The sequence below is a fragment of the Salvelinus sp. IW2-2015 genome, linkage group LG16, assembly GCF_002910315.2.
Source record: "Salvelinus sp. IW2-2015 linkage group LG16, ASM291031v2, whole genome shotgun sequence".
Taxonomy (NCBI): Eukaryota; Metazoa; Chordata; class Actinopteri; order Salmoniformes; family Salmonidae; genus Salvelinus; species Salvelinus sp. IW2-2015.
Genome location: NC_036856.1, coordinates 6942550 through 6963275, shown reverse-complemented (window position 1 = coordinate 6963275; position 20726 = coordinate 6942550). Strand labels below are relative to the sequence as shown.

Here is a 20726-nt window from a genome sequence, read left to right as displayed (position 1 = left end):
ATGTAATGTATGTCAATTATCATCCGCAATAATAATAGGCCAATACCAATAGGCTAAAAGCCTAGTAATAGCTTAATAATAACAATGAACAATAATACAAATAAGTATAATTATAACTTGTTGTAAATATGGATAGGGGTCGAAAAATAATATGGAATACCGAAAAAGCCTGTTACTTTGTCCGACGAATTTGAAAGTTAAGCATTTGTTCAAAAGGGGCGGTATATCCCTTATATAGTGTGTGGTGATCTCTTGAGCCCACTCTTCACGGCCATACACGGTCTAATTTGCGTTAAACATCATATAAGAACATTTATTTAGCAGTGGTGGTGTGGCAGTTTTGCACGAGTCCTGCTCTTGATTGAAATTGATAGGTTTGCGTTGTTTGAAAAGCCATTTCATTCCGGGGCTAATGGGCTCAAGTAGACAGGATAAGGCAGCCTATAATTTGAACATTTAAATATATATATATATATATATCATATATATATCATATATTTCTGTTCTACATGTTCATTGTATTTATGTTGGTCTCATTACTTCCCATAAACCGTGTATACTTTGGGAGCTATGCTGAGAGGGGAGTACAAGAGTTTGTCCTTCAGGCACTGTGGACAAAAGTGAACTGTATGTATCTGTATGGAACTCGGTGCAGGCGGTTGTGGCTCCTGTCGCCGTAGACAGAACAGACGCAACACGGATTCACTTTATCGTCTGCTGTTAGAGATCATTTTCTAAACGGAAACCAGCTGTCGGGCTTCAGCAACAAGCAATTGTTTGGGTGTTCAGGGATATTATCACCTTCATTAACTACCGCACCCTCCTTGTTCGTAAATCCGACAGACTCATTTCGGAGTTCGCTCCACCGTGAAGCCAGCCGCACCACATGCCTTCAATGCTTTCGGTTGTTGCGAGCTTTGTTTTGTCTCTTCGAGAAACCGGAGTGAATGGGAGAACTCATATCGAGTTCAGAAGAACGAACGTATGACAATCAGCATTTTTTTGTAATGGTATTAGTATGAGAACAAGATTAGCACTGTCCGAAGATGACTTATTTTCTTCCTATTTCCCGTGATTTTTAACCTCTCCGCTGCAGCTAGTCTGCCTTTGGACTTTTTCTTTTATTGTTGAATATGCCTCTGGTGAAAGTTTTGAGTTATCCAACGAAGGGACTGCTCTACGGCTTTTACTGCACTGTACAATAGATGAGTGCGGAAAGTGGAAGCAGTGTAACTCGAGGCGGGGTTAAAGTTCAGCTCTATGGGGTGGTGAAGCGTTGGTTGCAGTTCGCAGAGTTGGAAATGTGAAAGCAAGAAGCAGGCTTTATTTTTTCCCTCTCTCTCCCTTCTGTCTCTCCTTTTTTTTCTTTTCAAAACACGGACACAGCCATCACGGACACAGCCATCACGCATACACGGGCAAACACGGACACACACCCACACATAATTCACACATACACACACACTCACTCACACACCATCACACACATAAACACGCAGACCCGTTCGTGTAACCCAAACACACACACATACATACACCCTCCACATCCAAGATTAGATACAACAGATATGTATTCTCCGCTATGCCTAACACAGGTAAGTGAGCCTTTCGTCTGTGTTTAACCATTTTTGTTGCATTTATGCTTTCTTCCTCAGGGACAGGGCGAAATGGACTGACGTTGCTCAAGACAAGTAACTTTGTGTGCAGTAGCATTCCTGGTTTGTCAGAGCCATCTGAACTAAATAACACATGGCGGATGGCGCCTATCTCCTACATATGTACACATATACATGCATGTCTATTTTAGTTCATATTAGACCTATATCGATGTCGAGCGCGCTTTCACGTGGACTTCTTTTTGAGTTACAGTCCTAAAATGAAGATGGCCTTTCCTATAAGTTACATGTGCACGCTATCATCTTCCCACATATTTGATATGAATGAATGCACACAATGTTATTTTACAAAAGGTGGCAACATCATTTTCCAATGCTCCGCTGGACGGCGTCCTATAGGTCTCTGCACTTGGAGTCATTAACATGCATGCAATTGTCACTTTGTATTGATTACTGCTAAAACGCGATATTTAAAAGGTAGCATTTTGCTGGGTCTAACTTGTATCCCAAAAGTTTCAAACTTAGAATCAGTGTTGTAAGCGTTCGATTTTAGCTTGTTCTTTGGCAGCAGTAACTTTTATGAATTTAAAATGTTGCTGTGTTTCTTTACACCTCTTCCACTGAATCGAGTCGCCGCCACTCTCGGGCATTGAACTTTGTCATGATCAATGTGCACGGGGAAAGCACAAGTTAGGACATTACACGTTTCAAGGCTACTGTTCTATTCGCTGGATAATGTTTATTTATTTTATTTTTAATTTTTTTGCGCACTACGGCTATGACTGACACTATGTAGCATGCTCAATAACTAAGATGATCGTTTAGACTTACTAACAACTTTCTGTTCCCGAAGATAGTTGCGTTTTCTTGAACTTGATTCTTGTTCGAGTTTGATTACCCGAAATATGGTGGTTTGTAGGCCTAATCAAAAGGTGGTCGAGGTGGGAACGTTACATAGGTTGAATAGCTTGCTAAATGGTCAGTTGCATATCCATGTGGTTGGTGTTTAAAACCATTATCGGCTTACCTAAAATGTGTAAAAATAAATAAAATTAAYATAATGTATCAAATGTATCATGATACAGTTTTGGGTTTGTTTAAGATTTGACAAGATGTATTTGTTTTTGAAATTGATTTATTATTGACCACCAACAGGCATATTGGCCTCGTCTCATGTCAGTTATATTTAACTATCAACATAATTTAAGTTTGAAATGATCTTAAAATACGATTATGATTTTTCCCTAAGTTGATTTCATGTTCTCATATATTTTWATTTTWATTTTTGGGATATACTTTTTCCCCCCAAACATTTTGTCACTATGACCACGTTATTGGTTGTAAATGTATGTAAATGACAAACACCTGACTTGATATCAATGATGGGTTCTCGTCCTGGACTTGCCAACCTTTACAATGGAAACCAATACTGCTCCAATACCTCTAGTGCCAAGCATAACTAATACGTCCTGAATATTTATCTATAATTATGTGATAAGAATGTACAGTGCATCTTTGAGGCAAGACCGAAATGGGCCTAAAGGAGAACTGAAACCTGATATTAGTTGGACACAAACTTGAGAAGGGACATTTACAGAAATGGCTCGCTTGAGTATGTAAAATATTAATTCATACAAATTTTGCCTGGATATGTTTTTTAATTTCTTAAAATGAGACTGAATTCACATGCAATACAATTCATCTCAACTGTATAAAGCAGAATCTGCACTAATTGGCTAATTAAGTATAAGTATTCCGAGTTGAATGATATACAAAGATACTTTGTGTGTGTGTGTGTGTGTTATCCTCTTATCCATTCAGTTAGGGCAAAAAGTGTTTCATCAAGTCTAAAATCTTTTAAGTCAGGATCACTCCATAATCAAAGGCTTTCGATTGATTCAATTATATTTGGCTTTTTGGGGGGAGAAGGGCCTAAATAACTTCCATATGTTTTGTTCACTGCAAAGGATAGAATATTTAACCTAGAATTGAAAATMTAACATTTGCATTCTTTGTGCATTTATAGAAAAAAATATTGATAATTCCCAGAATTTGCCTTTGCATCCTGTCTTTGAGGCACATGGTACCGTTTTGTGTAGTCGTGGAGGAGATGCAGGGATAGAAACAGTTGTGTACATTGCATGGGTTTGGGGAAACACTTACAAGTATACATGCCCCTTACGGCCTACGTGAGGCTGTTTGAGTCCGCTGCAACTTTGTAAAAGCAGGAAGATTTGCCTTTGTGTAATTGCTCCAATTTGATTAACAATGGTGAGGCGTCCGCTCTGTTTAAGTACATTTACTGTTGTGGGCAGGAAGAGGCGAGAGTAAGCTCGGCGACACACTGTCATAATTGCCTCTGTGTTGTGGTGTGGGTAGCGTGGGTGTCAATAGGAGGAGATTACCAACATTGCTTTTCTAAATTACAGTTATTCATGAGTTGTTGCTACAGGCCTGCTCTTTGCAAACATTAGATTTGTCACCAAGGTGTACAGAAAGAAAAAAAACTTCACAGCTGGAGGTTTCGTACTTAACAATTCTCCTGACACGCTTTTAGTAGTGAATATACTATTTTCTAGGGTTTTGTTAATGGAATTGCCGTGGATGATATATATTGAAATGTGGCCTACATAAAATAGTTGTGTCACGTGTACGTTTTGTGTGTGTGTGTGTGTGTGTCATTAATGTTGTGAAGAAGCAAAAAAACAAATATAGACTATGCAGGTATTGTTCAAATGGCCCGGAGACAGGGGAGAACTATATTATATACAGAAACCACAAATAACAATGCATAATATCAGCCATTGAGGAGTGATATTTCATAGCACATTGGCTGAAGTTACTCAGAGTGTCGCTGAAGGCAGTTGGATAAGCCATTTACTGGATTTTACCCAAGCTCAAACAATACAATTTTCATGCCTATGAGGCAAGGGCGTAAAAGTATTTTTGAAATTCGAGGAATAGTGTSGCGTCATTGTATATGGTTGTATTATATTTGAATTCAGCTGTATTCTTGATGATTATTCTTGCGTTTGCGCTCGCGAACTTGTGTTAGAACATGTATTAGTGACCACATGCCATCCCAGTCAGAGGTTTCCGCACGTGTCAAGATTTGTTCAAAGATCTTTTATCTTTGAATAGTTGAYTACATTTTGCGTGGCCGGGGTGGTAAGATGGCCTGAGGTGAAGCCAAGACCCACCCTGGGTTTCCAAACTGGCCTCATATCAGAAGCATGTCTCCTTGTACTCCGACCACTCACTACATCACTGCCAACCTCTACTGAGAGTGTTTGGGAAATGAAAATACGTCCCTGTTGTAAATTGCAAATTGGAGTGGTGGTTTGTCATTGTTTATTTAATTTGATTGGATTTGATTGGTGCTTTTAAAAATATAACTGTTAGTTCTGTGCCTAGCCTAGCTTGCCCTCTGTAGGACACAGTCCAGACAAGCTATGAACTCTACTCACTGTATATATGCATGTAAACACTCGACCTAGAAGAGCTGCATATCTGCTCTGGTGCTTCATGTAGCATACCGTTTTATAGCATGATCTAGCGTGGCATACTTGTACAAAATTGAGGCTGAGTATTTGGATTTGGCACACTTACWAGTTTTAGTTCAAATGTTGTATCCGTATGCCCTGAGGTATTTGTTTTATATAAAGGCAAAGATTTTATTATCTCATTCGGTTATAAACGCTTTTAGTACATATTCCTGATTTTTTTAGAARCAGTTATTTTAAAGGAGTAGGCACCTTTCATCTCTTTGGTAACTCTGTTCTTTTTCTTTTTTTAAATACTGTAATTGTTTAAAATGTCCGTCAAATGGGAACAGACTAACAGTAACCATGATCGTCGGTTCAYTAGATTTAATGGTAGTAGTCATTAATCCATGGAAATGTCTTTGTCCCTCAAAAGTATTCTTGTGAGTTTTCAGATGCGAGACTAGTTTAAATATGAAAGAGTTGTTCTGAGGTTGTTTGCCTTGTTGCGTTGTGTTGCTTCGTTTAGCTCTAATGTCGTGCTGTAACATTTCCACTGCCTGTTTTAGGCCAGATTATGAGAGGGAGCAGATTCTCAGCGAAAGCCCCAGTGTGTGACTGCTAGTAGCAGGTGTAACCAACCAAAATTGGGACTGATCCACAACATGCCATCTATCCACATTCTTGCTGTAATAGCTGTACAGGGAGCTGTCCCTGGTAAAAGCCCACACAATATACCAGTCTTTGAACCGTTTCAGAGTGAAATGTTTGTGCCTGTACATATTGCATGCCTGTGTGTGTGTGTCTCTTTGTGTGTGTATGTGCGCAAGTATATATATGTTTGCATGGCGAACAGTTATAAATAGACTTTCTGCTTTCCCGCTCGGCTGTTGCTTTTTCTCTGTCCTCTCTGGCAGACCCCCACAGACCCACATTCTTGCCAAAGAGCCAAGACACGGCCTAGACAGGCCTTATTTCACACTGCTCCCTCCGTACGGCCTAGAGAAACTCCTCCATTAGCCCGCTCTGCTAATGCTAATGGCACGGGCCCAAYTGCTGCAAATAAAAATGACATAAATACTCATAAATATAAATGTGGCAGACAGTGCATATTATTCTGAAATGGACAATGTTTGTTCTCTGAAAAGTCCCGCCTGGAATTATATTTTATCTAATAGTAGTACTGTATGTTATTCTGTGCAATTCCTTGATTGCCGAGTATTTCAAATGAGTCGATTAGTGTTTACTGAAGGCACATCTGATTTCACAAGATTAATTGTAATGACCGCTTTTGGTCTTTTTATTTAATGGATTCTGTACTTTGTTTCCACAAAAAGTGTTGTACTATGAATGTGTTGCCACCAAATCATTCATCATTCCCCCCCCCCCCTGTGTTCCTCTCTACCACAGGATGAATTCCATCCTTTCATCGAAGCACTGCTGCCCCACGTGCGAGCGTTTGCCTACACATGGTTCAACCTGCAGGCCCGCAAGAGAAAGTACTTCAAGAAGCACGAGAAGCGCATGTCTAAGGAAGAGGAGCGCGCGGTGAAGGACGAGCTGCTCAGCGAGAAGCCCGAGGTCAAGCAGAAGTGGGCATCGCGCCTTCTGGCCAAGCTCCGCAAGGACATCCGGCCCGAGTTCCGGGAGGATTTTGTGCTCACCGTCACCGGGAAGAAGCCCCCGTGCTGCGTGCTGTCCAACCCCGACCAGAAGGGTAAGATGAGGAGGATCGACTGCCTGCGTCAAGCAGACAAAGTCTGGAGGTTGGACCTGGTCATGGTCATTTTATTCAAAGGTATTCCCCTCGAAAGTACTGATGGCGAAAGGCTGGTAAAGTCCCCACAGTGCTCGAACCCAGGGCTGTGTGTGCAGCCTCATCACATTGGAGTTTCTGTGAAGGAGCTCGACCTCTACTTGGCCTACTTTGTGCACGCAGGTAAAGTCCCTCTTTTTGTATCTCAACTCTCTATAAACACGTCAACGTTTGTTTGAAATTGGAGTTACATGAATGTTGACCTCACTCTGCTTAGTGATAGGACATGGAATGTGGGATAATGTTGTCCAGTGAATCGAAGACAAAAACACTCGGATGGGTTTCGAGGGTCGAGTCAATCTTGTCACTGAGCGCATGCCAATGTACTGTACATACAGTACCAGTCAAAAGTTTGGACACACCTACTCATTCAAGGGTTTCTCTTTATTTTTTACTATTTTCTACATTGTAGAACAATAGTGAAGACATTAAAACTATGAAATAACACATATGGAATCATGTAGTAACCAAAAAAGTGTTAAACAAATCAAAATATGCTTTATATTTTAGATTCTTCAAAGTAGCCACCCTTTGCCTTGATGACAGCTTCGCACACTCTTTGCATTCTCTCAACCAGCTTCACCTGGAATGCTTTTCCAACAGTCTTGAAGGAGTTCCCACATATGCAGAGCACTTGTTGGCTGCATTTCCTTCACTCTGTGGTCCAACTCATCCCCAACCATCTCAATTGGGTTGAGGTCAGGTGATTGTGGAGGCCAGGTCATCTGACGCAGCACTCCATCAATCTCATTTGTGGTTAAATAGCCCTTACACAGCCTGGAGGTGTGTTGGGTCATTGTCCTGTTGAAAAACAAATTATAGTCCCACTAAGCGCAAACCAGATGGGATGGCGTATTGCTGCAGAAAGCTGCGGTTGCCATGCTGGTTAAGTGTTCCTTGAATTCGAAATATATCACAGACCGTGTCACCAGCAAAGCACCATCACACCTCCTCCTCCATGCTTCACAGTGGGAAACGCACATGCAGAAATCATCCGTTCACCTACTCTGCATCTCAGAAAGACACGGCGGTTGGAACCAAAAATCTAAAATTTGGACTCATCAGACCAAAGGACAGATTTCCACCGGTCTAATGTCCATTGCMCGTGTTTCTTGGCCCAAGCAAATCTCTTCTTCTCATTGGTGTCCTTTAGTAATAGTTTCTTTGCAGCAATTCGACGATAAAGGCCTGATTCACGTAGTTTCCTCTGAACAGTTGATGTTGAGATGTGAACTTGAACTGTTCTGTTACTTGAACTCTGAAGCATTTATTTGGGCTGRAATTTTTGAGGCTGATAACTCGAATGACCTTATCCTCTGTAGCAGAGGTAACTCTGGGTCTTCCATTCCTGTGGCGGTCCTCGTGAGAGTCAGTTTCATCATAGCGCTTGGTTTTTAAAACTGCACTTGAAGAAACTTTAAAAGTTCTTGACATTTTCTGTATTGACTGACSTTCATGTCTTAAAGTAATGATGGACTGTCATTTCTCTTTGCTTATTTGAGCTGTTCTTGCCATAATATGGACTTGGTCTTTTACCAAATAGGGCTATCTTCTGTATAACACCCCTACCTTGTTACAACACAACTAATTGGCTCAAACGCATAAAGAAGCAAAGAAATTCCACAGATTAACAAGGCACACCTGTTAATTGAAATGCATTCCAAGTGACTACCTCATGAAGCTGGTTGAGAGAATGCCAAGAGTGTGCAAAGCTGTCATCAAGGCAAAGGGTGGCTACTTTGAAGAATCTCAAATATAAAATATATATTTATTTGTATAATACTTTTTTGGTTACTACATGATTCCATATGTGTTATTTCATAGTTTTGATGTCTACACTATTATTCTACAATGTAGAAAATAGTAAAAATAAAGAAAAACCCAGCAATGGGTAGGTGTGTCCAAACTTTTGACTCGTACTGTAGTTGGCATCAAGAATCACTCTTTCAACGAACAATCACAGGCCACTCACCAAGTAATCACCCAACCAAAATAAAGTTCAATTTCTTTTTTTTTAGGACTTGCCCCCAGTAAAAGCAGACACTCCACCGCACAGCACCTTCCCGTCTCTGTATGCAGACACAAATGTTATCTGTAGCAGACACCCATAATTTCATCAGTGGTCAATAAAGCAGTAGTCTGGGAAAACCGGGACAACTCTGCCAAATTTCTCGCACTGGCCCGTCCCTTCGCTGTTWTAAGATGGGCCAGATTTTGGGGAAGTTCGCACTGCGAGACGACAGAGTCAGTTGCCTAAAAAAACAATTATCTCCATCACGATTGCTCAGCACGTTTTCTATTTCAGACTAATTCAACATGGGCTGCTGTTGGGGTGAGATATCACTTGAATTATTTTCCTGTTTTCTGTGCGCAACAGTGTAGTAGCATATTCATATAGGTGTTTGGCAGTTGAATGAAAAACTTGGCATGGAGCAATTTTTTARGTTTTCAGAGCTTCTGAACCCCTTAGAAATTAGGAAGCAGTCTTATAAATACACAAGAAAATTAACTATTTGGTAAATATAAAAACCTCCACATGATATCAAATTTAGGGCTGTATATTTTATTCCTCTCCTATAAATAATTAATGTATTCGAAAGCTTTGATTAAACCGTGGAAAATACATAATAATTAATTAACTAATGAATTTGACATGGTTTTATGTTTTTTCCCCTTGAGCTGAATCCTAATCTAGAAAAACAAATTTTGCAATTTAACAAAATATTCTTGATGCCTTTCCACAGTTTGGAAAATCTTGTGTACGTTTTCACCATGATATTAGTAGTGCTTGTTCGATGAAAACTGACCCTGAGAGTGAAGTCCAGTGCAAATAACCAATAGAGAAATTGTTAATTGGCAAGAGGCAGCAGGGGCTCGTTCCTCCACTGGCAGCAACACAAACACCAGCTATCACATTTACATTTAAGTCATTTAGCAGACGCTCTTATCACGGTTTGGAGAGAGCTCTGTTTCACCAGGCAAACCGAGCACCTTAATTACAATCATTTCCTCTGTACAACAAATGGTTTTGCTGAAGCCTAAGTGAGCTAGGCATGATATTTGCCCACATTGACATTCTTATAGCGACATATTTTSTAGACTGTTTTCATAGCTTTTGTACGTTTTTTTTGTCGATTTTTACGTTAACAGTACTGCAATCTCAGTTCAAAATGTTGAGGAAGGTTATGTAGTGATTTTGGCCAATCTGAATAAAAACGTGTGTGATTAAAATGAGCCTATAGGGTTGGTTACCTTGAGAGCTGTGCAGTACTACYATTTAGTCTGGCTGGAATGGGAGCTCATTTTAACTTAGGCCAGTCACAAAAGTATCAGCCTTTAGAAGGTTTTTGTCAAAATAAGGCATGATGGGCCTCATTATGAATTCCACAACCAGCTTAGTCAACGATGTTATAATTGGACAGAAATAAATCCCTGATTAGCAATATGCTAAGTACATAAAAAAGGAAACTATTTTTAGACGAGACACTGACCCTCATTTCAATGTTTTGGGGACAGTATACTTACTATATGCTAGTCTCAAATAAAAGTTGCTGATGCCCATTGTGGCTAAAATGTTATCCCCCCCGCTGCCAAATCCTGAGTTTTGATGTTTTGTAAGCCTATTCATGGGCGCTTTGCTCCCGCCAGCATTCTTATAGCTGAAGTTAGATTATTTTTTTTATCACCGGGCTTGATTGTGAATGAGGTGTCAGCGAGTGAACAAGAGGGAGAAGAAAGAGACAGAGTGCCCACAGAGCATGGAGGTCTGCCTATAGTGGAGTTAAGTCCGCAGTGTGCTCGCTTGCTCCTTCGTCTCCTCGTCCCACAGGATCGGGTTTCTTCCTCGGTCTCATTTAAAGCAGTGGAGCATTTCTAAAGCGTCGTTGATTAAAAGCCATCTGAAGAGAGGCTGACCTCATGCACGGATGCCGAAGTTGAGGTTTTTGAGGACAGCTGAAGTCCGTAATTAAATGTATCCCCCACTGCTGCAAGGGCAAGGGGTGGTAGAAGAGACTTGTCCCCCCGTGCTAACACTATCCTGCCACCAACCTATTTAACAGCAAACATAGTAGAGCACTTTTATTAGCTGGGTGTCAAAATTCTCAAAAACAACTCTTGTGAAACTTCTTGCCGACTGTWTGTACTTGCAAAGTTTACAATTTAATTTGCCTTTAATTATCTATCTTTAGGCTTACTTGTTGGTGAATTATTTTGCAATCTGTTAAATTCTTGGGAGAGTTTTATGATGTAGTGCCACANNCCAGGGCTTTCCCAGCGTTGTTCAACAGTCACAAGCTAGCATCGTTTGTCATCTTTAGGAACAATGTGGTGTCAGAGGGCGGGCCCCCCTTTTGACTCCAGAGCAGGCAGCGTGGCCAGGGCTAATTTAGGGCTCGCTCTCACCCCGGCAACGGGTGTCACTATCACAGGAGCACTCAACACGTGAGAGAGGTCATGGCTTAAGATGTTAGAGTTTTGACCCTATCTTCTAGGCGTTTGACCCCCCTCGTTAGCAGCCAGTCAAGCGGATGGATTGCTCTGGCTTTGGAGGAATCCGTGACCTCTTGTTAAAGCAGCCCACTTTTACTTTGTTTGGGACAGCTTGGCCAGTCGGTTAAAATTAGCCGGCATAGACTGAAGAAACTGTTTCAGGKCATTTTTTTGAATGGAAACTAAACAGTATCAGTAATTCTGCAAGCCAAATAGCAGGGTTCTCCAAACCCTGTGCCTGGAGAGATACCCTCCTGTAGGTTTTCACTCCAACCCCAGTCGTAACTTACCTGGTTCAGCTTTTCAACCAGCTAATTATTAGAATCAGGTGTGGTAGATTAAGGTTGGAGTGAAAACCTACAGGACGGTAGCTCTCCAAGAACAGGTTTGGATAGCCCTGGAGTATAGGTTGGTTAAGTAGCTATTTAAGTATAGGCCATAATAGTTTGGAAGTTGTTGGGTAATTAACCATTTCATTGATGGTTAATGTCGTAAAAATGATATGCTATGGTATTTTTGGAACAGAAAATGTACAAAACTGGATGAAAGACAAGTGTTGAGTGAGACTAGTAGTCCCAAAATAATTGAAAATCAATAGTTGTCTCTTGGCTAGCTTGCAGACTTTTTAATGTCTTTGCTTCCACTTAACGTTATATGTGGTCAGACTGAATGCTATATAAAGTCTGCTAACCACGACTTCATGCCACTTCTGGACAAGTTTAAGTAGACTGAAGGGTATTGGAAACCTGTCTGGTGGACAACTGTCTGATAATGTAAATAGGATAGAAACTCTTGATAAGACTCTGGGCCTTTGATGCAAACAGAATGTGTTTTCTCTAGTGAGGGTGAGGGACAGTGAAGGCCTTACTGTGGATGGTTTGGGGGATCTTTATCTCCTCGGGGTCGGCTAACCTGGCAACACCTACTTACTGGCAGGGAAGACCCTGGCTAGGAAAGCAGGGGGAAAAAGGAGAAAGACATTGATGGTTGGGTTGTGGTGTCAGAAAAGTGACAAGACATGGAAATCCAGGCGTCAGTGACGCAATGCAGAYTATTCGTCTATAGTACTGGAACTTTTTTTTGTTTGGAGTCGAGTCCTTTTATGGCTACAGCAACTGGTTAGCCTAAATGCCGGCGGTAATATCGCTAGCAATGTGGCAGTAAAGAAAGCAGCCCGTAGATTGGCGGAGAGGAATGTGGTTCAAATAGAAAATAAACTCGGCCATGCTTATTAAACCCCATTTTCATCTCACCTTCTCTGTTTTCGCTGTGCGCAACACAATTGAAGGATATCACTGGCTGGAAGAGATAACATGCCACTGAGTGGACCTATGTGAATATGTCCAGGGCCTCTGATATTTTTTATTGCCGCTTTGCCTTCTATGACCCCGGTGGTAGAGATGAACAAACTGTTTTCGTGTGTCGAATGTCTGTAAGGACGTCTGACCTATTTCCCGCTAAGCTCTTAAAGAGATTTGCGCTGCGTCTCTCTAAACTAGTTAGCTTTGACGATGCATCCTCGAGGCACTGTTACTTTTAGGTTCTGCTCAAAAGTAAAGAGTAAACCCATTTGTTTTACTGGCCTGGAACTCCAAGTGTCCATGGAGGTTTTGCGCTACCCTAGTCTACAGGTTGTGTGAATAGGGATTTTGAAAGGACTTGACCTTACACAGCACACCAGGCTAGTTTGCTGCCAGTTTAGATCATCAGCCTGCTGTAAACCAAGGTGCAGAGAAAGGTAAAAGACACCAGCCGTTCCTTTGTATCGGTGCTCACACAAAGATGGCGGTTTGCTGTCTTGCCCGGGGGGGGTTTCTCTGAGAGTAACAAAATCTGTCAATATCTACCAGCTGACTTTTGGCTTGTCATGTTACAGCCGTTTTAGATTTCATTTCCCTTCCACAGGCTGAGGAATGACAATAATTTTTAGCTATTTAAGGTGGTTGTGGGATAAACCACAGCCTTTTCTTGTGGTTACTGCAGTACACATGGTGGGTTAGGTCCACCACCACCCACCCACTCACCGCGGTCCCCCCACCTAAATCCCTGTAACCACACGACTGCCATAGCTATGACTACAACAATGACTTTGTCACCACGCTCTCACAAGTACAGCGGTACAGAAACGCATACACACAAGCACACACTGTACCATTCATTGTAATTGAGGTTGGYGCCCATTCATAAAAATGCTTCATTGTCATAGCATTTGATATCGGCGAGTAATAATGTGGCTGCTATGCAGATGCCCTACTAGAAACATCCCACAGCTGGCATGGTCCACTGTGCCAAAGGAGTAGCCCAGGCCGGGATCAGATGATCTGATACAATGTACTGTTTTTTTAATATCACTGGATATGACCTTACTTTGAACCATTTTCGCTGGCGTTTTATTGGATTAAACAAAGCAGATAAGGTTCTCAGATGGAGAAACGTTGTAAGATTTCTGTCAAACAGCGTCCCCCCTCCGTGGGCAAATATCTCATAAACCTGATTGCACGGCAAATTCAGGTAATCCGTTTTAAAGTGCATTGTCAACGCTGAGCTCTCCCGAAATCCTTACTAATGTACAGATTTGGAACATATTGTCTGGTTTAAGTTGAGGATTTTGAGGCATGAACGATCACAAAGCAAACAAAAACAATTGCGGTGGCTCTCTTTGTCGTCTTGACCGTTTTAAGGACCTTCTATCCCTCCGCCTTTGTCTATTTCTTTGTCCTTCATTTGATGACTAAAAACACACTCTCTCTCAAAGCATTTGAGAYTGGTTTCAGAATGGGCAATGTCACAATATTTGAAATCTTAATACCCTTTTCAATAGGCAAAACATAAAAGAGATTAGTTCTAAATCTCGTATTTTGGACCGAACCTTTTTAAACGAGACAATGCCATGTTTTAGCGGCGGGGGCTAGGCTACGTAGCGTTAGCGTGGCATAGTGAGCAGTGGTCTGGCATGTGTATAGAGTCGGGCACCTGGATGTGGTGGGGGACTAACTGCTTTATCCCAGTGGGGCGGACAGACAGACGGATGGGGAGATTGGCACTGGGGAAGTTGGGCTAATTAATTCTGCATTAATGCCCAGGTCCGCCCAGGACGTCCCCAGCAGCAAACCYCTAGCAGAGAGGGGGAGACCGAGGCATGTGCCAAGCTTTCTGAAGCTCGCCGTTTCTTTCTTTCTTCAATCCGGAGGGCTGTCCATGAGATACGGCGGCTGTGTATGTGTATGAGACCTAGGCTGACAGGAAGCTGTGGGCCTCAGTCTACAGGAGTGCTATTTTCTCCTCTCCTCCATGTTAGATATTTGCTGTCCTTTGTCAGTTTCTTAGGGCCTGTCTGGTTCCAAAGGAGTTAAAGCCTAGGAACTGCATGAGTTGAACCATAGCTCTCCCTAACGGCTCAGACCATTCAGCACTTACACAGGCACTAGCTTTGGCTAACTTCTGAGAATGCCTTCTTTGTACCCACACGCCATTCAACAAGAGTCCCATTGTCTTTAGCTCCCCGCTAGCCTCTGCGCTAGTCATTGCTCAGTGTTTATTGTGTGTACTTTGATTGTATTAGGACTTGATGAGGACTTCATTTGAATGGTGGGCAGACAGCTCATGTGCTGTTCGGTCCCGAGCGGGGGGGAAACTGTGCTAATCATCTTATTACAGAGGGACAACTTTTTTTGAGGACAGGGAGCGAGCACTAGCTGCACATGGTCGAAGCGCACACCCAGCAATGAGGTAGAAACAAGTCATTCTTCTTGCTGCCTGTCTCGGAACATTCCACTTGTTGTCCTGCGCATTGATTTGCCATGCCACATGACTGTGTGTCGGTGGCGCGGACTACAGGATGTTTCGAACCGCACAGATAGAAACACACACAGCCGAACGATTGTGGCAGCGAGGGAGAGGGTAGGAAAGGGGGGGYGAGACAAAAGGGTCTGGGGCTGGCGATGTGCTCAGGCCTAGGATCTCAGGATTCACTGCGTTTAAATGTCAGCTCCTCTCCCGTCTTTGTGGAGGGAGCTACAGGAATGTGSTGCAGCTGGTGAGTTGTGCCAGTCAGTAGTAAAAGAGAGTAACTGTCTTTATGGGGGATCTTAGCAACTGAGAGAGGCTCCWCTCCCGCCACTCAGTGCCCTAGCTCTCTCACTTCAAATCAAATTTTATTTGTCACATGCGCCGAATACAACATTCCGRGAAATGCTTACTTCCAAACCCTTAGCCATTAATGCAGTTCAAGAAATAGAGTTAAGAAAATATTTACTTAATAAATAAAGTAAAAAATATAAAGTAAAAAGTAACAATAAAATAACAATAACGAAGCTATAACGAGGGGTACAGGTTAGTCGAGGTAATTTGTACATGTAGTTAGGGGTTTACAGCCGGTRCAGTGTTGACGCATGCCGACTCTAAAAGGAAGTCTTGCCTGACCCCACAACACGCCCGGCAACGGAATCGACAGCTGAGCTTCGTTTCTCCAACACTTACGTGGATAAGATGTATTATTCTTCTGAGGAAGACTGTCTCAGGGGGAGAGTAGCATAGCCACATGGCTAGCTACATGCTCAGCGGGTGAGCATTGGGGTCCGAAGTACAGTCAGAGAATTGGCAGAGTGGACACCGGAGGATGAGGAGGGAAAGCGATTTCCAGCATTACAAATGCATTCCCAGAATTGTATGTTTTTCTTACTGTCTGTTACGGTGGGGTCACTACTGTCCATTATCTTGAAAAGGACTGGCTCGTTGAGACGCTGTGATCCACCAACGATCCACTATTGTGTGATGAACCCATTTGGGATGGCATATAAAAAGGGCCCGCAGACATGAAACAGGACAGCTGTGGCCGTCTGTAGGGGAATGTTGCTACAGATGGRGAAGAAGTGAAAAATAAACTACCGTATGGCTGGTAAAATATAGAAGAAAGACTAGGGGTTTGCTGAACTGGTTCCTCTCGCATCCTCTGTGTATACGTGTTTGCATGTCTTAGTGAGTGTGATCACGTGTTGTTTTAGCTCTTGCGTTATAGCAGATAGTATGTTTCCTGAATCACTGCTCTGTCCTTATACCCTTTCTGCCCATCTGTTGTACAGTGCCAGGAAGATTTATTTCCTCTGTGCTCCAGCTGACACGTTTACTCCTTTTCAAAATATATATATTTTTTTTTGACGTTACCCCCATTATATTCACTTGAATGGTCAAAGTATAATTTCTATTCATTATAAGAATTGTTGATTAAAATGCGGCGGTGGACCTTTTGGGAGGGGGGGGGGGGGGGGGGAGGTGTGTGTATTGTGTTTAAAGGAGAACTCAAGCAAAAACTATATTTTGGTATTTGTTTTATTAGTCCATCGTGCATCATATGATGTAAAATGCTTCATACCGGCATTATTTCTGTATTTAGAAAAATATACATCTTGAAAACTTGATTGCTGAGATGCAAAACATTTTGGGACTATACCAACAGTGGACTAATGAAACAAATGCCAACATATTTTTTCCTTTGAGCTCAGAATTTGGCATGGGCACTCAGATCCTTAAAGTTCTATAGCTGCACCATTGAGAGCATCTTGATTGGCTGCATCACCACTTGGTATGGCAACTGCTTGGCAACTGGCTGCAAGGCGCTACAGAGGGTAGTGTGGATGGCCCAGTACGTCTCTGGGGCCGAGCTCCCTGCCATCCAGYACCTCTATACCAGGCGGTGTCAGAGGGAGGCCCTAAAAATTGTCAAAGACTCCAGCCATCCAAGTCATAGACTGTTCTCTCTGCTGCTGCGCAGCAAGCGATACCGATGCACCAAGTCTGGAACCCCCAAGCCATAGGACTGCTAAATAGTTATTCCGGGTATTTAACTATCTGCTTTTACCCTCTTTGGACTAACTACTCTATTTTGACTCATCACATACGCTGCTGCTACTGTTTATTATCTGTCACTTTATTCCTAGTTATATGTACATATCTACCTCAATTACCTCATACCCCTGCACATCGACTCCCTTGTATATAGCCAAGTTATCGTTWCTTGTTGTSTATCTACACGGAGTGTACAAAACATTAGGAACACCTGGTCTTTCCATGACATAMACTGACCAGGTGAATCCAYGTGAAAGCTATGATCCCTTATTGATGTTACCTGTTAAATCCACTTCAGTCAGTGTAGATGAAGGGGAGGAGACAGGTTCAATTCTTTTTAAGCCAATTAAGACGTGGATTGTGTGCCATTCAGAGGGTGAATGGGCAAGACAAAATATTTAAGTGCCTTTGAACTGGGTATGGTAGTAGGTGCCAGGTGCACCAGTTTGAGTGTTTCAWGAATTGCAACGCMGCTGGGTTTTTCACACACAACAGTTGCCAGTGTGTATCAAGAACGGTCCACCACCAAAAGAACATKKYYCCAACTTGATACAGCTGTGGGTAGCATTGGAGTCAACATGGGCCAGCATCCCTGTGGAACGCTTCCGACACCTTGTAGAGTCTATTCCCCGATGAATGGAGGCTGTTCTGAGGGCAAAAAGGGGTGCAACTCAATATTAGGAAGGTGCTCCTAATGTTGTGTACACTCAGTGTATATTACTTTTATTATTACGTGTTTTACTTTTCTATAATTTCTCTATTTTCTTTCTCTGCATTGTTGAGAAGGGCCCGTAAGTAAGAATTTCACTGTTAGTCCACACCTGTGTTTACGAAGCATGTGACGAATAACATTTGATTAGTGTGTGTAGTCTGTGTAGTCAAATCAAAATCTAAAATGTTTTGTCACGTACACAGTTTACTATGTGTAATAATAATATTAGTCAAATATTGAGTAATATAATAGGTATTGTGCATAGTAAGAGCCTGATATGTACACAATAGGATATACACTCAGTGACCAGTTTATTAGGTACACCACCCCGTGATCCCATGAGTTCTGAGGCCGTGGCTTGCTATATGAAGCAGGCAGACGGGCATCGAGGCATTCCGTGACTGTTCGATTGAAGAATGGGCAAACCAAGTGACCTAAGCGACTTTGAGCGTGCTATGATCGTCATTGCCAGGCGCGCCGGTTCCAGTATCTCGGAAACGGCCGGCCTCTTGGGCATTTCACGCATGACAGTGTCTAGGGTTTACCGAGAAGGGAGCGACAAACAGCTTGTTGATGAGAGGTCGAACGAGAATGGCGAGAATCGTGCAAACTAACTGGTGGGCCACAAACTTGTTAATACCGGCGCAGGGCAACGGTGTGCAGAACGACATCTCGGAACGCACAACTCGTCGGTCCTTGTCACGGATGGGCTATTGCAGCAGACGACCAGAACCGGGTTCCACTTATATCAGCTAAAAACAACAAGAAGCGTCTCCAGTGGGCCCGATATCACCAACACTGGACAACTGAGGAGTGGAAAAACATTGCCTGGTCCGATGAATCCCGGTTCCTGTTCCATCATGCTGATGGCAGAGTCAGGATTTGGCGTAAGCAGCACGAGTCCATGGACCCATCCTGCCTGGTGACTTTGGTACAGGCTGATGGTGTAATGGTGTGGCAAATGTTTTCCTGGCAGGCAGTTCTGAAGGTAAAGGGCGGGTCTGTCCCGGTACTAGATGGGTGTACCTAATAAACTGGCCTTTGAAGGTGCAGTATAGATAATAAATGTGCTTTGTCAAGTATTACAGTATTGGGTAGTGTCTTGGGTGTGTCTGTGTGCTTGTGTAAGGGTTGGATGTGTTGAGAGTCAGTGCAAATAGTCAGTTGAATAAATACTGTATAATAGGACAGTTGTGTGTTTATTGATGTGTGTGTGCTTTTGTGGAAAGGTTTGACGTGTCAAGAGCTAGTGCAAATAGTCTCTAAGGTGCAAATAGTCTCTAAGGTGCAGGTCTGTGCAGGGKTTCCGGTACCACTTGCCAGATTATAACAAAGTGAACAGTCCGTGGRTCGGGTGACTGGAGTTCTTGATGATCTTCTSGGCCTTCCTCAAAGACCCGCCTGGTGTAGATGTCCTGGAGTGCAGGGAGCTTGCCCCCAGTGATGTATTGGGCTGTCCGCACCACCCTCTGTAGAGCCTTGCGGTTGAGCCAGATGCAGTTGCCTTACCAGTCGTTTCTGCAGCCGGTCAAGATGCTCTCGGTGGTGCAGCTGTAGAACTTCTTGAGGATCTGAGGGCCCATMCCGAATTTCTTCAGTCGCCTGAGGTTGAAGAGGCGCTGTTGTACCTTCTTCACCATAGTGTCGGTGTGATTGGTTCATGTTAGGTCTTCTGTGATGTGAACGTCGAGGAACTCGGAAGCTTTTGACCCTCCACTACAGCCCTGAATGTGGATGGGGCGTGCTCCCTCCTGTTTCCTGTAGTCCACGATCATCTCCTTGGTTTTGCTGACATTAAGGACGAGGCTGATTTCGGGGCACCACTCTGCCAGGRCTCTAACCTCCTCCCTATTATGCCGTCTCGTCGGCGATCATGCCCACCACCATTGTGTAGTCGGAAAACTAAATGATGGTGTTGGAGTAGTGCGTGGCCACGCAGGCGTGGGTGTACTAGGAGTACAGGAGGGGGCTGAACACACACCCATGGGGGGGGCGCACGTGTTGAGAGTCAATGTGGCGGAGGTGTTGTTGCATACCCTCACCACCTGGGGTCTGCCTGTTGGGAAGTCCAGGATCTAGTTGCAGAGGGAGATGTTCATACCCAGGGCTTGGAGGGGACTAGGGTGTTGAAAGCTGAGCTGTAGTCAAACATTCTCACATAGGTTTTCCTCTTGTCCAGGTGGGATAGGGCAATGTGCAGAGCAGTGATGATTGTGTTATCCGTGGATCTGTTGGGTCGGTATGCAAATTGTGTGTGTGTGTGTGTGTGTGTGCGTGTGCGTGTAGACTAGTGCAGGTCCTGTCTCTGTAGTTAAGTCAGGCCAGCCGTCTGCCAGTGGGTCCCCGCTCTGCCTCTGCTCTGCTCACCCTGTATTGAATAAACGGCGAGTGAATGACCTGCTCCTGCTCGTGACGCACTGGGTAGAGGGGGCAAATCCATCTCTCGCCTTCTTCCAGCCTGGGAAGTATCAATCTGGATCACTGTGTCTACTGTTTCAATCTCCCCCAGCTTCCCCCCAAAACAACTGCAGTTGGGTTACAGGGCCAGAGATGTGGAGACGGCTGGGCATGCGGTTATTACGTAACGAAGAGCCAGGCAAACTCCGAAGTCACTCTAACCGTGATTGATGAGGACCGCAATCGTTATGTTGACGAGACTACTGTGTTTGGTCGGTGAGTTAAAGGGATACTCCGGGATTTATCAACTTCCCTAGAGTCAGATGAACTCGTGGATACGAGCAGATACCCATAGACTTCCAGTCGTT

At 43.2% G+C, this 20726-nt stretch overlaps 1 protein-coding gene across 1 annotated transcript in view; it reads left to right on the top strand.

Annotated features, from left to right (window-relative positions):
* Positions 1 to 611: 611 nt before the first annotated feature.
* Positions 612 to 20726, top strand: part of LOC111975824 (nuclear factor 1 A-type-like) — a 159985-nt gene continuing 139870 nt past the window's right edge. Inside the window, 2 exon segments of the mRNA XM_024004433.2 lie at positions 612 to 1595; positions 6509 to 7037. Of these exon segments, the coding sequence (XP_023860201.1) occupies positions 1569 to 1595; positions 6509 to 7037 (556 nt within the window). The 5' untranslated portion in view covers positions 612 to 1568.